Consider the following 16,547-nt stretch of genomic DNA (forward strand, 5'->3'; position numbering starts at 1 on the left):
CCTTGCACAGGACAGCCCTGGAAACTTCTCTATCTCAGAGAAAATTCTGTCAACATTACCAACAGTAATTTCAAGATACACAATGTAAGGAACAGTGTTCTGCACCACTTGGGACACCATATTTCAATTCCGTCAGGTACTAAGGTGCTTATCTATAGAAGCACCCCTATAGTCTAACAACTGTAAGAGGAATCTTAGTAGGAGATAAAACTCAGAAATTCTTGAAACAGTAACTCCTAGAATTAAATCAGAAGAGCTGCTAAAGGGAAATGACAGCCATCAGGTGAAAACCAAGTGTAGTTCTGACTTCTTTGTTAACAGTGTACAAGCTGTACACTGTTTAATGCTCTGACCACACCACCCAAGTTTTGGAAGGCAGAAGCAAGGCCTGTGAGAAAGAAGACCCTAGGCCCACTGTAGGAGAGATCTGGTTCAAGACCATCCTAAGAAACAATGTACACAACTCCTTGGGACCTGATGAAATCCATCTGCGGGTCCTGAAAGAGCTGGCAAACAAAGTTGCTAAGCCACTGGCCATCATACTTGAAAAATCGTGGCAGTCAGGTGAAGTTCCCAACGACTGGAAGAAGGGAAATATAACCCCCATTTTCAAGAAGGGGAAAGTGGATGACCCGGGGAATTACAGACCAGTCAGTCTCACCTCTGTGCCTGGCAAACTCTTGGAGCAGATTCTCCTGGAAGGCATGCTAAGGCACATGAAAAACAAGGAGGTGCTTGGTGACAGCCAGCATGGCTTCACTAAGGGGAAATCCTGCCTGACCAATCTGGTGGCCTTCTATGATGGGGCTACGAAACTGATGGACAGGGGTAGAGCAGTTGACATCATCTACCTGGACTTGTGCAAAGCATTTGACACTGTCCCACATGACATCCTTGTCTCTAAATTGGAGAGACATCAATCTGATAGGTGAACCACTCGGTGGATAAGGAACTGGCTGGATGGCCACACGCAAAGAGTTGTGGTCAACAGCTCAATATCCAGCCGGAAAACAGTAATGAGTGGTGTCCCTCAGGGATCAGTGTTGGGACCTGTCTGGTTCAACATCTTTGTTGGTGACATGGACAGTGGGATTGAGTGCGCCCTCAGCAAGTTTGCCGATGACACCAAGCTGTGTGGTTTGGTTGATATGCTGGAGGGAAGGAATGCCATCCAGAGGGACCCTGACACACTTGTGAGGCGGGCTGATGCCAACCTTAGGAAGTTTAACCATGCCAAATGCAAGGTCCTACACCTGGGTCGGAGCAATCCCTGGCACAGCTACAGGTTGGGCAGAGAAGAGATTTAGAGCAGCCCTGCAGAGAAGGACTTGGGGGTGTTGGGCAATGAGAAAATGAACGTGAGCCAGCTTCAGTGTGCGATCACAGCCCAGAAAGCCAACTGTATCCTGGGCTGCATCAAAAGGAGTGTGACCAGCAGGTCGAAGGAGGTGATCCTGACCCTCTACTCTGCTCTCGGGAGACCTCACTTGCAGTATTGTGTGCAGTTCTGGTGTCCTCAACATAAAAAGGACATGGAACTGTTGGAACAAGTCCAGAGGAGGCCACGAGGACGATCAGGGGACTGGAGCACCTCCCGTATGAAGAGAGGCTGAGAAAGTTGGGGCTGTTCAGCCTGGAGAAGAGAAGGCTGCGTGGAGACTTCATAGCAGCCTTCCAGTATTTGAAGGGGGCCTATAGGGATGCTGGTGATGGACTAGGGACTGTAATAACAGGACAAGGGATAACGGGTTCAAACGTAAACCAGGGAAGTTTAGATTGGATCTAAGGAAGAAATTCTTTACTGAGAGGGTGGTGAGGCACTGGAATGGGTTGCCCAGGAAGGTTGGGAATGCTCCATCCCTGGCAGTGTTCAAGGCCAGGTTGGACAAAGCCTTGGGTGGCATGGTTTAGTGTGAGGTGTCCCTGCCCATGGCAGGAGGGTTGGAACTAGATGATCGTGAGGTCCTTTCCAACCCTAACTATTCTATAATTCTATGATTCCATTTATTTCTAATGTTCAAGAACTCTACTGACTGACTAATGACCCCATCATGCAAAAAGCAAATAGCAAGATCTGTCACAGCCCTTTTGAAACACAAGACCTGGACATGTGCAACTCATCAGAATCTAAAAACTAAAGGTCTTGGCAGCATTTCAGGAATTTCTGGATTAGCTTTTTAATTTTAATAAAAGGCTGTATCTAGAACTTTACTAATTACCCCTACTTCCTCCTCCCGACAAAAAAGAAAAAGAAATAATAAAAATATAAATATCAGTGGCAAGAAACATCAAGAAGTAGGAGAGTGTTAAATGCTCTAGTCTCTTTTCCCAGCAGCTAGAAACATAGCCTGAAGTTAGGAAACCTGCAATTACAAACACAGCTTGCTGTGGAGCACACCATCAACTAAGAGCTCCTATGACAGCAATGACAACACTGAATAAACCTGCCACTTTCACAGAATTACTCGTACCTTGCAATATGGTAAAACACAAAGTACTTTGCTTCATGCTTCCAGGAAAATAGTTTACCTAGATCGTAAGTAATTTTTGAGCTGCATATGGCACACAATTCACAATGGTGCTGCAGGCCTATGATCTGAGAGCAATATTTAGACTGCTACTGTTTTATCATTAATCCTTACAGTAGCAATAGTAAGGAGTGGCAACAAAACATCCCAGAGTATCATCTCTTCTCCAAACGCTCATGTCCTGCTTGAGAACAAACAAAGCACATGGATGAATGAGCTGAACTTCTCCTGGCATCACCAATGTCTTTTTCATAACAATTCGCCATCCAGAATACTAGTGTTACAAGTCTGCTACTACTGATGTGAGAAGGACTGTTGGCAGGCAGAAATCTGCTCCAAATCCAATTTACAAAATGATAGAAGAAAAAAAGGTAAAAATACACACAAGAGAAGTTACCTTGGGTTTAATTTGCTTTTCATGGGAGTAAAGTGACTTTGGGAACTTGCCAACTGCCCTATTCTTTGCATTGACCATAAAGATAAGACAAAGGAAATGCGGCAGACAGAATGAATGTAAGCAAATCCTTAGATAAACAAGAAGAATACACGTAATGTGTGAACCACCAGGAAAGTCACTGAACTATCACAAATGACAAAACACCCAATATTAAGACATAAAAAAAAAATTGGAAAAATTCCCTTTAATTGTGCAAGGAGAAAAAAAAAAGCAGCAAGTCCCAAAATACTTTGCCATTTCCTGTGGTGAAAAAACAACAACAAAACCCACAGGAAATACAACTCTTACAATACCTACTATTTGGTAACAAGACTCAGTTTCATGGAATACTACATCTGTTGCAAACCTCTAAAGGAAACTGTACATAAGGAAAAATGAAAAGAAGCAAATAAGGCAGAAAAACTCCTCTCAGAAGCTATATGCATTTATATATCAAGAAAAAAGACTTGGCATAGTATTTGCAATATTTCAACATCTAAATTTTTGATAGAGAGCCCGTAAAAAAACCATGGTCTACAATCAAACACATAGGTTCCCCGTAGCTAGAGCAAGACGTGCTTCATAAATAATTTGGCAAAATATCCTTCTTTCCTAAATTTGACATGAAGTGTAACATGGCCTCCCAGAGAGTGAGCTGAAGTGTTTTTTGCCAGCTGATGAACAGCATCTTACCTTAGCTAAGAAGTAGCCTCCTGTGGCGAGGGAATTTGGAACACAGTGGGAATGAGGAACTGAAAACTCTACTAACACAGCACCTGCAAACTGTTCACATGCTGCACATCTTTGGGTGTCGTTACCATGTGTGGGGTGAAGTGGGCACCTGAAAAAGGCAGAGACAATAACACAAATGTCAATTATAAGGAACTCTCTAAAATAAGTTAGTATTAAGTATTTTTGTAGTTCAAACTTAGTTATCACAACATAAAAGAGAATTTTCAGAACTTTTCAGTCCTTGGGTATTGGAATCAAACACTGTCCAGCCCAGACCCTACACTCCTCAGTTTCTGACAGCTGATCCAAAGCTTGGGATAAGCAGTGTGGGGTAAGTAACTCAGCTACTCACACAGTTCTTACAGAGGCATATCAAAATCTTCCCATTCTGCAGTTTCAGAATTTTTAGGCCCACTGTTTCCAATTCTTTCATTTAACCTTTGGAAACTATTCTTCCAACCAGTTAGAATATTTCTAGCTCATTGTTACCTACGTCCCTTCATTCATGAACTGCCAATTCACCTTTCAACAATCCACTTTCAAAACCGCTACCCATTCACCACACAACTGCATAGAACTAGAGGAATGAGAGATTCGTAGAAACACCAGAGTGCTCATTACAGGTTATTATCTTTTTGCATTGCTGAATGCCTTTATTTTTCTTTTTAAGTTTCGTGGAACAGCTCAATGAACACTGCATTCAGCTGTTCCGTAAAATAAAAAAAAAAATAATTTATACTCATTTCCGTATGGAAATTGTATATTAAAAACTTCTTTTCTGACTACAGTTGTAAGCTTCGCAGCTACACACAAAATTAAAAACAAACCCATCCATTAACACATGGATATAAGACACGATATTCTTGACAGTGATTGCAGGAATAGGGGGCATAGAGAAGAAGAGCTAATATAGAAAACGCACAGAAGAGAACACCTAAAGAAAAAATTGAGGCCAGGTAACAGTTTTCCTGAATTTGTTTTGGTCAGGGCAACAGGGATGGCACATTTACCACTTCTCTGGGCAATCTGTTCCAGCGCCTCACCACCCTCACAGTAAAGAACTTCTTCCTTATATCTAACCTGAACTTCCCGTTTAAGTTTGAACCTCTTCTCCCTTGTCTGTTGCTACAGTCCCTGATGAGGAGTCCCTCTCCAGCATCCTTGTAGGCTCTCTTCAGATACTGAAAGCTGCTCTAATGTCTCCACGCAGCTTCTCTTATCCAAGCTAAACAGCCCCAATTTTCTTAGCCTGTCTTCGTATGGGAGGTGCTCCAGCCCCCTTACCATCCTCCAACCCTAATCATTCTATAATCGCATGAGTTTTACGCCTAATCAGGGCTTTCGCGCTCGCTCCTCATCGGGCCGGGAGGGGGTGCTGGCGGGAAGGGCGGCGCCTCAAGAACCGCCACCTCCACCACAGCAGCATATCCCGCAGACCATCCCCTCACACAGGGAGGAAAGCGAGACTGAAGACAGAGGCGCGGCCGCTTCTCCCAGAGGCCCCCCGCTGAAGGCCCGAGCCTGCCAGTATCAAGGCAGCCGCCGCAGCCCCGCCATACCTGCTCCACCGATTTCTAACGGCTCCGCTGCCCTCACGCACGACCTCATCCAAAATGGCCGCCAACTGTAGCCACCGCCCGCCCTACCTTGCCCGAACGCAAAATGGCCGCCGGCGCAGCCGCACACGGGCGGCTGAGGTCTTCCTGGGAGAGCGCGGACACGTCACGCACGGCTCAGCCAATAGCGGGCGAAAGCCTCGCTTCCAGGCTGCGCCGCTTCCCGCTGTTGAGAGGTTTGAACGCGGAGGGGGCGGCCCGTGTGCCCGGCCCATTGTGGTGTTGGCGGACGGGAAGTTGAGTCCTCCCCTCGCTTCGTTGGGGTGAGTGCCGGGATTGCGGTCGGGCAGCCGCTTGCTGTGTGAGGGTCTCAGGTGTGCCGTTCCTTTCGCTCGCCGCGGTCCGCCTCAGCCCTCTGAGGCCCTCTCACGCGACCGCGCTGCAAGGTCGTTGGGACGCGGGGGACGGTTGGCTGGGGCCTGTGGAGTTCCTGCTGTCTGTCACAGGACGGGCTGCCTGGGCCGGGCCGCGGCGCTTCGCCTTAGTGTCTCCTCAGCAGCTTCCAGTTGGAGCGCGGCTGCCTTACGCGTACCGGCCGGCTCCGTGACTTTGGAGTCTCCTCTGCCTTGTGTGACAAGTGGTGCCGAGCTGTGATATCCCCACGGCATGGTGGAGGGGTAGGACACGGTGCTACTGCAGGTGGATGAAGTTCGGCGGGTGTAGGAACATTGACTCTCTGTAGCCATTTAAAGATTTTGATATAAAATCTGAGTATATATGCCTTTTTTCTCCTGTTGTAGGTATTTTTTAATGAAATTCTGTGGGAAGTAGAGTTTTATGCATCCTTTTTATGTAAGGGTGGGTTTATTGTGTTTGTACCGATACTGTTGCATCTCTGAAGACCAAGAGTTAAGGTAGTTGGGTGTAACTGCTACTCCAGGCATCACAAAGTGATGTTGGAAGCAGTGCAGCTTTGGCTTGTAAGTTGAAAGTCCCATAGCTTAGGAGCTCAGTCACTGAATGTTACTAACCATGGGAGGGAAAAGTAGTGTAATTTGAAACTGCTTTGGTTTAGACCTCAAATCTTTACCATCTGAGGCAGTAACACTTGTAATTAGAATATTTGCTATCTGAAGCAGTAACATTTGTAATTAGATATATAGCTTTGTTACATTTACGGTTTAGCATGCCAAAGCTTGAAGCAAATGCAGCAATTAATATTTCAAGATATCTGAATTGATGTTATTTTAATGGCTTTTTTTTTTTACTTTTTAAAGTTCACAAAGTAAGACTTTCTTGTGTCTTTTTGTGTTTTAATCATCTGCTGCAGTGTAATTAACAATATTAAGGTTCAGCTTCGTCTGTGCTGTTATTATAGAGTAAAAGGAGGATTTCTAGAATATATTTAAAATAATAAATTTTCTTTACCTAGGTAGATGCCAACTTGAAATGGGTCTTAAAACCATCTGGAAGGACTACAAAGTTCTGATTGTTATGGGAGTTGGCCTTGGGCTGGTGCACTGGGGCTGGTTTCATATCAAGTCCAGCCCTGTTTTCCAAGTGAAGACAGTGGAGATTGTTCCAGAACCTGGGATTGTGGCATACGTGTTGCAAAACGATCAAAAAACTAAAGAGAAGTAGCATTAGAGCTATGTACTGTGGGTAAGTTGCCTAATTAGTTATATCTGTATCTTTGAGGCAGGAAATAACTCAATTAAATGAGGATTTTCTAACAGATACAGTGTTGTTGCTCCAACTTTAGTCTTTCAGAATTGCATGCTTTTTTTTTGCAGCACAGTTAATCTTGAGTTGCATAGACTCAAAAACCGCATCATATATGTTAAAAACTATCACTAAATCCCATGTGATAGGATAAATTACGTGATATTTTATGTCTTAAAGATATTTCAAACTCTGAGGTAACAGTATCCTTTCCGGTTCAAAACTGCCAGAAATAGTTGTGACACAGTAACATATTGTGTGTTGTTAATAGAGATGGTAACTACAACAGAAAACGAAACTAAGTGTAAGAGAAGTCTGAATACTGTAGCTATTACATAGAAATGTAAGTGAATATCCCTTTAAGTTTTGAAGTGTTTCAAATCTGGAAAACTATTGTTTGTTATGCATTTTGAAGTAAGAAACTGATCTTCAGAATCAGGGATTTCGAGTTTCTTGAACATTAAAAGTCTTTTGTTTCTGAAGTGGTTGCCTGTGAAGCAGTGCTGCTTAGTTCAGTTCTTTTGTTCTTGAGTATAACCAGGTTAACATCACTATAGTTTTGATATTTTCATACAATTCAGTGTGGTTTATAGTGGCCTGTTACTTACAGACCTGCAGGTAAAACAGTATAGAAACTGGGGGTCAGTATTGAAGTCATTAAAAGATGTGTAAAATTAGTGTACTGTATGCTTTGTAATATATATTGTATAGGGTTTTTTCATTGAAAAGCGTTATATCATATATAGGTAATTGTATGAGGTTCAAGGCTCGGAACTGAGCCCTGCACTTGGGTCACAACAACTCCATGCAATGCTACAGGCCTGGGGAAGAGTGGCTGGAAAGCTGCTAAGCAGAAAAGGACCTGGGAGTGTTGGTTGACAGCAGTTTACCCAGGCAGCCAAGAAGGCCAACAACATCCTGGCCTGTATCAGCACCAGTGTGACAGCAGGGCCAGGGCAGTGATCATCCCCCTGTGCTGGGCACTGGTGAGGCCACATCTCGAATCCAGTGTTCAGTTCTGGGCCCTGCACAACAAGAGATGTTGAGGTGCTGGAGCAGGTCCAGAGAAGGGCAACGAAGCTGATAAAGGGTCCAGAGCATAAGTGTGATGAGGAATGGCTGAAGGAACTGGGGTTGTTTAGCCTGGAAAAAAGGAAATTTAGGGGAGGCCTCCTTGGTCTCTTCAGCTACCTGAAAGGAGGTTGTAGCAAGGTGGGGATTGGTCTTTTCTCCCAAGTAATAAGTGGTAGAACAAGAGGAAATGGCTGCAAGCTGCTCCAGGAGAGGTTTATATTGGATATTAAGAAAAATTCCTTCCCCCAGAGCTTGGTCAAGCATTGGAATAAGGTGCCCAGGGAAGTGGTGGAGTCACCATCCCTGGAGTATTTAAAAGCTGTGTAGATGAGGTCTTGGGGGCATGGTTTAGAGGTGGATTTGGCAGTGCTGGGTTAACGGTTGGACTTGATGATCTTAAAGGTTTTTTCCAACATAAATGATTCTGTGATTGTCCTTATTTGAGTTTTTTTGTTACATATAAAATAGCAGTTCAAGCTATGCAATACTGTCATAAGATTATCCTAATACCTTTTTGTGTTTTACTGTAGGTGTGACTAGCTCTGAAGCTTTTCATCTGTGTTTTGCCATAAGAAGAGATGAGGAAAGCTAACTGGAATAGAAAGAACTTTCTGCTTGTGGTGGGACTGTCAGTTATAGGTGTCCATTTTGGAAGCATGCTCGTAAACTTTGTGGCAAAAAAATCTGCTCACTCACATTCAGAAGCTAAAAAAGATCGTCATGAATGAAATAGTTTGCTGCTCTCATTGTGTATCAATTTCACAATAGGATTTTAAACATCATTTTAAGAGCTAGATCCGGAGCAGTCATGGGAAATGTTGTTATTGTACTGTATGCACTGTCTCACCTTTAAAATGATCCTTAGTTGCAAAGAATTCAGATGTTCTACTTTAAGTTTTAAAAGTGCTATGAATTATAGATCTGAGGAAAAATGAAATCGGTTTTGTTGGCCAGAATTAAAATCTCACTTTGAAAATGTCTCGTCTTGAAGCTAAAAAGCCTCCGTTATTTATTACTGAACCTTTAACTAAAGATGGAGTTAGTCAGTCACTGTCCCTGCTGAGTGGAATATTAAAATCTTGCTATGGTCCTGCTGGTCGACTCAAACAGCTCCACAATGGTATGGGAGGCTATGTTTGTACAACTTCACAATCTTCAGCTATACTCAGTCGTCTTCCTGTCAGTCATCCTGTGTTAGGTGTTTTGATGGCCTCTGTACAGAACCATATATCCCGCTTCAGTGACTGCGGTTTATTTACTGCCATTCTCTGCTGTAGTTTGATTGAAAACTTTAAAAGCCTAAACATTGCGTCTTGCACTGTCATTAAAATAAGCAAGCACCTTCTGAGTCTGTGTATGGACTACCTCCAATCTGAGGCCTGTGGTTGCAGAGTGGCTGTGGATTTTAGCAGTGTTGAGACTCTTCTTTGTTTGGTACGTAGCGTACTAAGAAGCAAACCTGCTTGCATGCTGAATAAAACAGAGGTTGATCATCTCACCACACTGATTTTAAAGGCTTTTCTATTTACTGTTCCATGTCATGCTGAGAGTAATGCTGTTTTAGGAAAGTGTGTAATAGTACCCATGAAAGGTAGAAGAGTTATGGATTCTGCAGTTCTTCCTGGGCTACTGATAGAAATGCCAGAAATCCAATTGGCAAAACCACTTACTGTCAAAAGAACTTGTTCAAACATGATCAAGATAGCAGTTTTCTGTGTGTCCATGTCAGGAGACAGCTTCAACCCTGAAGAAGGAACTATAACTGTCCATCACGGAATTTCTCTAGAAGTGTCAGAGCTGAATCAGTTGCTTAACATAGGAAAGCAGCTGGTTAATGATGAGATTGGCCTTGTAGTGTGTCAGAAAGTTATCCATCCATCCTTGAAGCAGTATCTGAAAGAGAACGGTGTCATCGCTGTGGACAGAGCTGGGCTGTCTCTCATGGAACCCCTGAGTCAGATGACAGGTAACAAGGGAGTTTTCTGTACTAAACAATTGTCTGTAGCGTTGATCTCTCAATGAAAACCTATCCAGGTTGGTATCCTTGCAGAGTAAGGATTCTCTTATTTCTGCCTGTATCCTATCTAAACAGCTGAGCAAAGTTATTCTTTTCTAGTTTGAAAACTATTTTTAAGGTGAGACTTGATCAATGATTGGCTCTAATGATGAAACATTGCACATGTGACTACTGATAGCTGCAGGAGGAATATCCAGTTATAGTAACTCTTTGCAAAAATAAATTATTTACAAATTTAATGAGAATAAAACAATTCCTTTTTTATCTTAAACTTGTTGGTTTCTGTATTTGATTTCTTCTTTACATCAAAATGTTACTTATTAAAAAATATATCTAATTGAAAAAGCCAAGAGCATGCTTTATGAAATACAACAAACTGTTGTGATGACTGTAATGCATGTTGTTTCTTTGTTTTTCTATGTTGGACAGGTTCAAAGCCAATAGCTTCCATACATGACTTGTCTCCTAGTTGTTATGGCAGTTTGAAAGACCTGTGCATTGAGAGTTTTGCTTCCAAAAACTTTGTGCATCTAATTCCTAATGACACAGTTGTTTGCAGTTTGATACTCTGTAACAGAAATGAAACAGCATGGGATGAATTAAAGGTAGGCAAATTTCTTGAACACTTTCTTGAAAAGTCATGTTTTTAATAGAAAAAAATGATGAGAAATATAGATATGGTGAGTTTAGAAAGTGAATTTTCAGTACATAAATGGATTTTAGTTAGATTTTTAGGTATACAATTTCAAGAAAGCAGTTCAGAAACATACTTGTTTCCAAAATTTCAAAGCCCTTTAAGAGTTCATTTAATGCCTCTATTTTAATACAGGAAGCTGTTTATAGGCAAACATTTTTCACCTGTTCTTGAGGCCTGTGCAGGGTATAAACATTTTCATTCTCATTTCTTGGTCTATAAGAGCATAAAGAAAAAATCGCCCAGCAAAAGGCCAGCAGCAGTGCCTGCAGTAGTAGTCAAACATTAGTTTTGCATCGAATAGTTGCTTTAGAAATGTCATAGGGACTGAGTGACTTTTTATATATAACCTTGTTTTGCAAAAAGAAGGAGTAAAATACAGGGGGTTTATTTCTGCTTTTTCACACTGAATGTGGCCAAATAAAGACAGTTTCTCATTAAGTGAACATTGTTTTGGAAATACAGCTTTATATCCACATGTAATTCAAGTTTATGAAGTCTGTACCAGAAAGTACTGAAACTTCTATTCCAGTAGTTTTTTCAAGGGGGAAGATCCTATTAATGATGATATGTCTAATGTCAAATTAATATGGTTTTCAGCGTGCTTGTGAAACTGCAGAACATGTGTTACAGTTAACACTGAAGGAACCTTTGGCGTTATTAGGAGGTGGCTGTACAGAAACTCACCTGGCTTCCTACATAAGACATAAGGTATAAATGACAAGGTTTTTTTAAAGCTGCTTAATATATTTAGGAAATGGGAATTTATGTATGATCACTGCTGCAGTTAAACACTTGTCTTTTCTAGGTTAATGTTGCATATTTGTTGTCTACCTACCAATATAAAACAAAGGGTTCTATTTAAAACACTCAATTACATTTTTAGACTTGATAATACTGTATTTGTACTTGTTAATCTTCAGGTATCTATTATAGTAAGTACTTGTTCTAAGGGTTAAAATAAAGATGTGTAGTATTTTTATCTTGACACATAATTGTGCAGAACTCAGTTTTGACTCATTTAGAAATTTTCCCTATTGTGGAATAATCACATGAAAAACTTTATTAGTTAGGACTCAACCATCTGTTTAAAAAAGAAAGGCAATAGTATGATACATATTTGATTAAAATTACTTCTGCAAAACAGTGTTCTGATTTTCTGTTTTCCTGTTTTGTTTTTTAGAGTTGCAGTCTGTCCACCAGCAGTTTTGAAGACATAGATTGTTCTCCGACACAATACCAATTGGTTGCCGATGAGTTTTGCCGTTCCCTGGAGTCTGTAGCTCGCTCTCTGAATCATGATGAGGGAGAAATTCTTACAGACATGGTTTATGGACACTGTTGGTTTGTTCCACCAGGTTTTCCACCTGTCTCTAGTTGGTCAGACTTAGTTTCAAAATGCAGCTGTGGGATTAATGGCAATGGTGAGAATCTCAAATGGAGGCTTTTGCAGGGCCAGTTTGGCTCTGCTGTTATACAGGGCTGCCCTAAAAAGCCTCTAGTAAAGGTTGCTGACTTTCTGACGTTGGACTGTTACGCTGCAAAGTGCAGTGGCCTGCAAGTAGCTCTGGAGACAGCCAGTCTGATTTTGGATCTCTTGTACGTCATCAAAGATCAAAATTAGCTCTGATCTTATGTGAATTGTATTGCACAGCAAGATATTTAAATGAAAGCAGGTAATATATGATGTGTTAACATACTTTAAATGGTTAGAATGGACAACAGACAGAAAATGTAAATCAGTTGGACATTAAGTACTTTTCTGATTGCTCATCTACCATGCTCAAGCATTTTCAAGTGTTAAACATTTTGTTAGGAACTGTTAAATGATTAGCCAAATGTACAATGAATCATAGTAACGTATGACTTACAAGCATTGAAATTAGCATGTCCAAAAGAGTGAATGACATTTTGATATTCTTTCTGCATTAAGCAAAATTTTGGGTATTTGTTAGATCTGTGGCATCTTCAAAGGAATGGGTGAAATCAATTGACTTGCTGAATCCATTTTCACTTGCTGAGAAGACGTATGTTAAGGATTAGAATTTTATGTAGTCTCAGCAAAAGCTCTACTCATTGCAGCAGAACTTTTATCACTGATGTGTTTAATTTTGTTGGTAAAAGAAGGCGTTCCTTGGCAAATATCTCGAGCCACTTGTTTTCAAGTTTTCTGAAAGCTCTTGTCACCATATACTATATGCAATTTCTGTTTCAAAATGGCTGGGAGATTTTAATTAATATATCTAGTTTATTTAACAAGCTATAAGAGCTCAACCTGGAGATCTTAAGGTAGCAGGTAGGTAATAGAAGATTTGAAAAGAAAAAACAGACTGTATGGAAAAAACTTGTCAAGTGGACCGTGATTGTCTTCTGTGGACTGCAGGGCAGTCTATAAATAATGATGTTTCTGTCATTTAAGCAGAGCTGCAAGAGTGTCCCACTTACCATTCAATTAACTCTTTGACTGGGCATAGCCTCTTTTCTTTTAATGAAGTAGGGCTTTAAGTTGCTCACGCGTTTTTTGATCTTTAAATAAGGCTGTAGACTGAATGATCAAAACTTTTTCTCATTCTCAGCTTGCATGCAAGATCAAAAGGGGTGTTACAATTTCTTGCTGAAACTCATATTCTTTGCCCCTTCTCCCTCTTTATTTTCAGTCACAAGGGACAAATTTCTGATGGCATGCTACTCCAGAAAATATCCGAATTAGTTGTAGACTAGACTGCTTATTTGTTTCCTGGTCTCTTAAGTTTTTAATATATTTACTGAGTATAAAAAATAGAATTGTTTTGTGTAACTCAATTTTGAAATGTGTAATTAAAGCAGGATATTTCCAGACCTTTTGTGCAAAGTCTTTGTCATTTCAAAAGCATAAATAATAATTTTCTCACTAGAGAAAATGAAAAGTTACTTAAAGTTATTTATCGTTTTATGACCTGAAGTGATTGCTTCAGTGCTATAAAGCATCCATTTGGGAATTTGTGGAAGAATGTTACAAGGGTTGAGATGGAGGCTGTTCAAAGTTGATAACTTAAAAGGCTGCTTTTGTATCTTGATCCTCCCATATACTGTGAACCATAGGAAAACATCTGCAATAATGAAGCCAAATGTTTGCATAAATCTTAAGGCACAGAAGAATCTTGGTATTACTTCATCTAATTATGAGTCTCTAAGTTGGAGTGTTGAATTAGAGTATTTTGCTTCCTATAATAGCAGCTTGTTATGCAGTGCAAAAATGCTGAGTTTGGTGACTACAGCTGTGAAGTGAAAATTAATACAATATTTAAGTAGAAGTCGTTGCTGGTGTTCTTTTATCTTGGTAGCTGAAAGTCAATTCACAGCTCCTATAAAACCATTGTTAGCTCTGAGTCTATTCTCCGCCACCCCCCAGTTTTAAGTAAATCACATTAGAAAATTGTGAAAAAATGAAATTTAATTTTGGTAAGTAGGTAAAAATTCATTTATACCTGAACCAAAGATTGTTTCACATATAGATAGTTTTAATAACAATTGATTTTTATCTCCCAGTGTGACTGACGAAGATAAATAAGCAGCTGCTTATGCAGCTCCATAAGAATGGCTGCATATGTACAGTTCAGGTTCAGTTCTCAGTCATGCTGCAGTTTTCCCAAACCTTTTGTGGTGGGTATTACCCTATCTTTAACGGGTAACATAGGAGGAATAGAGAACTTTGGATACTGTTTAAAATACAAGTAAATAGAATTTTGACTCTTAGAGCAACATAGATATAACTTTGCTGAACTCCCATGTTACATGGTAAAACTTAGGTGCAAAGATGGTAGGTTTTCTCCCATGTTTTGAAATTGGCAAAATGAAATATCCCCAGGCATAAATCCTCTGCGAAGCCATTAAGGTTTTATTCCTGCTCCCTATGGAATTTCAGGTTTGTTCAGTGAGGAAAAATTAGCATTACAGAAGTATTACTAAGACAGGTGTTGTCTGAACATGACCTCAGTCATGTCTGTTGACTTCCGCAGAATGCTCAGAGGCTAGTTAAATTTCAATAGTTCTACTGGTAATACACAAGAAGTTAGAACGTTCGTCTCCAGCCTTCTGAGCTGTGTTAGTGCTCCAGGCATAGTAAGAGAAAAAAGAAGTGCTGATATTGTAGTCGCTGAGGTCAGCATATTTAAGCAAGGTGCCAGTTTAATCTAGCTGCTCCTCAGTTCAGTATTCATTTGGTACTGCAGTTCCTATTTGGTATTTAAAACTTCAAAGTGAAGCAGACCTGAGAATGCTGCTTAATTTAGGGATCTTTAGTATTTCTATTATTGCATCCTATTTAAAGTAGACATACAGTTAAACATTACTATTTTGGCATTGGCAAAGGATGCACAATATCTGCTTCTCACTGATTCTGCTACTGACTTACGAATTTATGGAGTCAGTCACAAATATCTGAAGTTCTCTTCTGTTTGTTTTCCTATTTATAAAATGGGAATAGTTAACTCTTCTTAAGGCATGGAGATTTGTGGGTGAAGAGTTCCAAGATCCAGATGAAAAGTGAAGAACTAATTGCTGCACAGGAAAGAAGAGGCAGATAATTCAAAACTAAAATGTAATTTCAGTAAGGGGTCTTTGGCCAGGATTCACGTAGACTCCTTAAACCAGTCAGCTAGGTAAAACTCCACTGTTTTTTCCTGTATACTGAACCTGAATGCGTTTTCTTATTCTCTGAAATTTTGGCAACTGTTGCTAACAGTAGCCTAATTTATTGTCTTATGTCTTCAAGAACACACACCCAGAGAAACATGGCCTTACAGCCCTGTGCAGAAATGATTGAATTTCAAGGTGAGCATTGTCAGACCTCAGCAATCCTTACTGTATCATGTATGTCCTCAGAGTCCATGCTTTGCATGCGTTTCAGAACGGATGTTCACATGATACTAATCATAGAATCATAGAATAGTTAGGGTTGGAAAGGACCTTAAGATCTAGTTCCAAACCCCCTGCCATGGGCAGGGACACTTCACATTAAACCATGCCACCCAAGGCTCTGTCCAACCTGGACTTGAACACTGCCAGGGATGGAGCATTCACAACCTCCCTGGGCAACCCATTCCAGTGCCTCACCATCCTCTCAGTAAAGAATTTCTTCCTTAGATCCAATCTAAACTTCCCCTGTTTCAGTTTGAACCCGTTACCCCTTGTCCTGTCACTACAGTCCCTGATGAAGAGTCCCATCCCCAGCATCCTTGTAGGCCCCCTTCAGATACTGGAAGGCTGCTCTGAGGTCTCCACGCAGCCTTCTCTTCTCCAGGCTGAACAGCCCCAACTTTCTCAGCCTGTCTCCATACAGGAGGTGCTCCAGTCCCCTGATCATCCTCGTGGCCTCCTCTGGACTTGTTCCAACAGTTCCATGTCCTTTTTATGTTGAGGACACCAGAACTGCACACAATGCTGCAAGTGAGGTCTCCCGAGAGCAGAGTAGAGGGGCAGGATCACCTCCTTCGACCTGCTGGTCACACTCCTTTTGATGCAGCCCAGGATACAGTTGGCTTTCCGGGCTGCGAGCGCACACTGAAGCTGGCTCACGTTCATTTTTTCATTGCCCAACACCCCCAAGTCCTTCTCTGCAGGGCTGCTCTGAATCTCTTCTCTGCCCAACCTGTAGCTGTGCCTGGGATGGCTCCGACCTCGCAGACAGGGTAGAAACAGATTCATGAGTTTGGGAAATATAACTTTTCTGTATTGGTAATGTTACACTTATTAAATTTTTATTTCATTTTCAGATGGGTTGGGCATCTTTAAGCTGTGTTACACTTTT

At 41.1% G+C, this 16,547-nt stretch overlaps 2 protein-coding genes across 8 annotated transcripts in view; one reads left to right on the plus strand and one right to left on the minus strand.

The window, feature by feature from the left end:
- Window positions 1-5,359, minus strand: part of SLX4IP (SLX4 interacting protein) — an 81,036-nt gene extending 75,677 nt beyond the window's left edge. Inside the window, exons 1-2 of the mRNA XM_080616841.1 lie at window positions 5,256-5,359; window positions 3,658-3,805 (exon numbers count right to left, since the gene is read on the minus strand). The gene's annotated coding sequence lies outside the window, so the exon portion shown is untranslated. The remainder of the gene's footprint in view (window positions 1-3,657; window positions 3,806-5,255) is intronic.
- Window positions 5,360-5,462: 103 nt separating this feature from the next.
- On the plus strand, window positions 5,463-13,597 carry MKKS (MKKS centrosomal shuttling protein). 7 transcript variants are annotated; one of them, XM_080616839.1, is made up of 7 exons: window positions 5,489-5,575; window positions 5,759-5,951; window positions 6,685-6,914; window positions 8,579-10,014; window positions 10,495-10,670; window positions 11,360-11,470; window positions 11,943-13,597. In XM_080616839.1, exons 4-7 carry the CDS (start codon window positions 9,024-9,026, stop codon window positions 12,381-12,383), a joined length of 1,719 nt encoding a protein of 572 aa, XP_080472965.1. In that variant the 5' UTR covers window positions 5,489-5,575; window positions 5,759-5,951; window positions 6,685-6,914; window positions 8,579-9,023; the 3' UTR covers window positions 12,384-13,597. The 7 variants fall into 7 exon arrangements, with proteins under 7 accessions (XP_080472960.1, XP_080472966.1, XP_080472964.1 ...); XM_080616834.1 differs by lacking the exon at window positions 5,759-5,951 and having other exon boundaries at window positions 5,463-5,575; XM_080616840.1 differs by lacking the exon at window positions 5,759-5,951 and having other exon boundaries at window positions 5,463-5,575; window positions 6,685-6,910.
- The last annotated feature ends 2,950 nt before the right edge of the window (window positions 13,598-16,547 follow it).

Source organism: Psittacula echo (assembly GCF_963264785.1).
Source record: "Psittacula echo genome assembly, chromosome: 4".
Classification (NCBI taxonomy): domain Eukaryota; kingdom Metazoa; phylum Chordata; class Aves; order Psittaciformes; family Psittacidae; genus Psittacula; species Psittacula echo.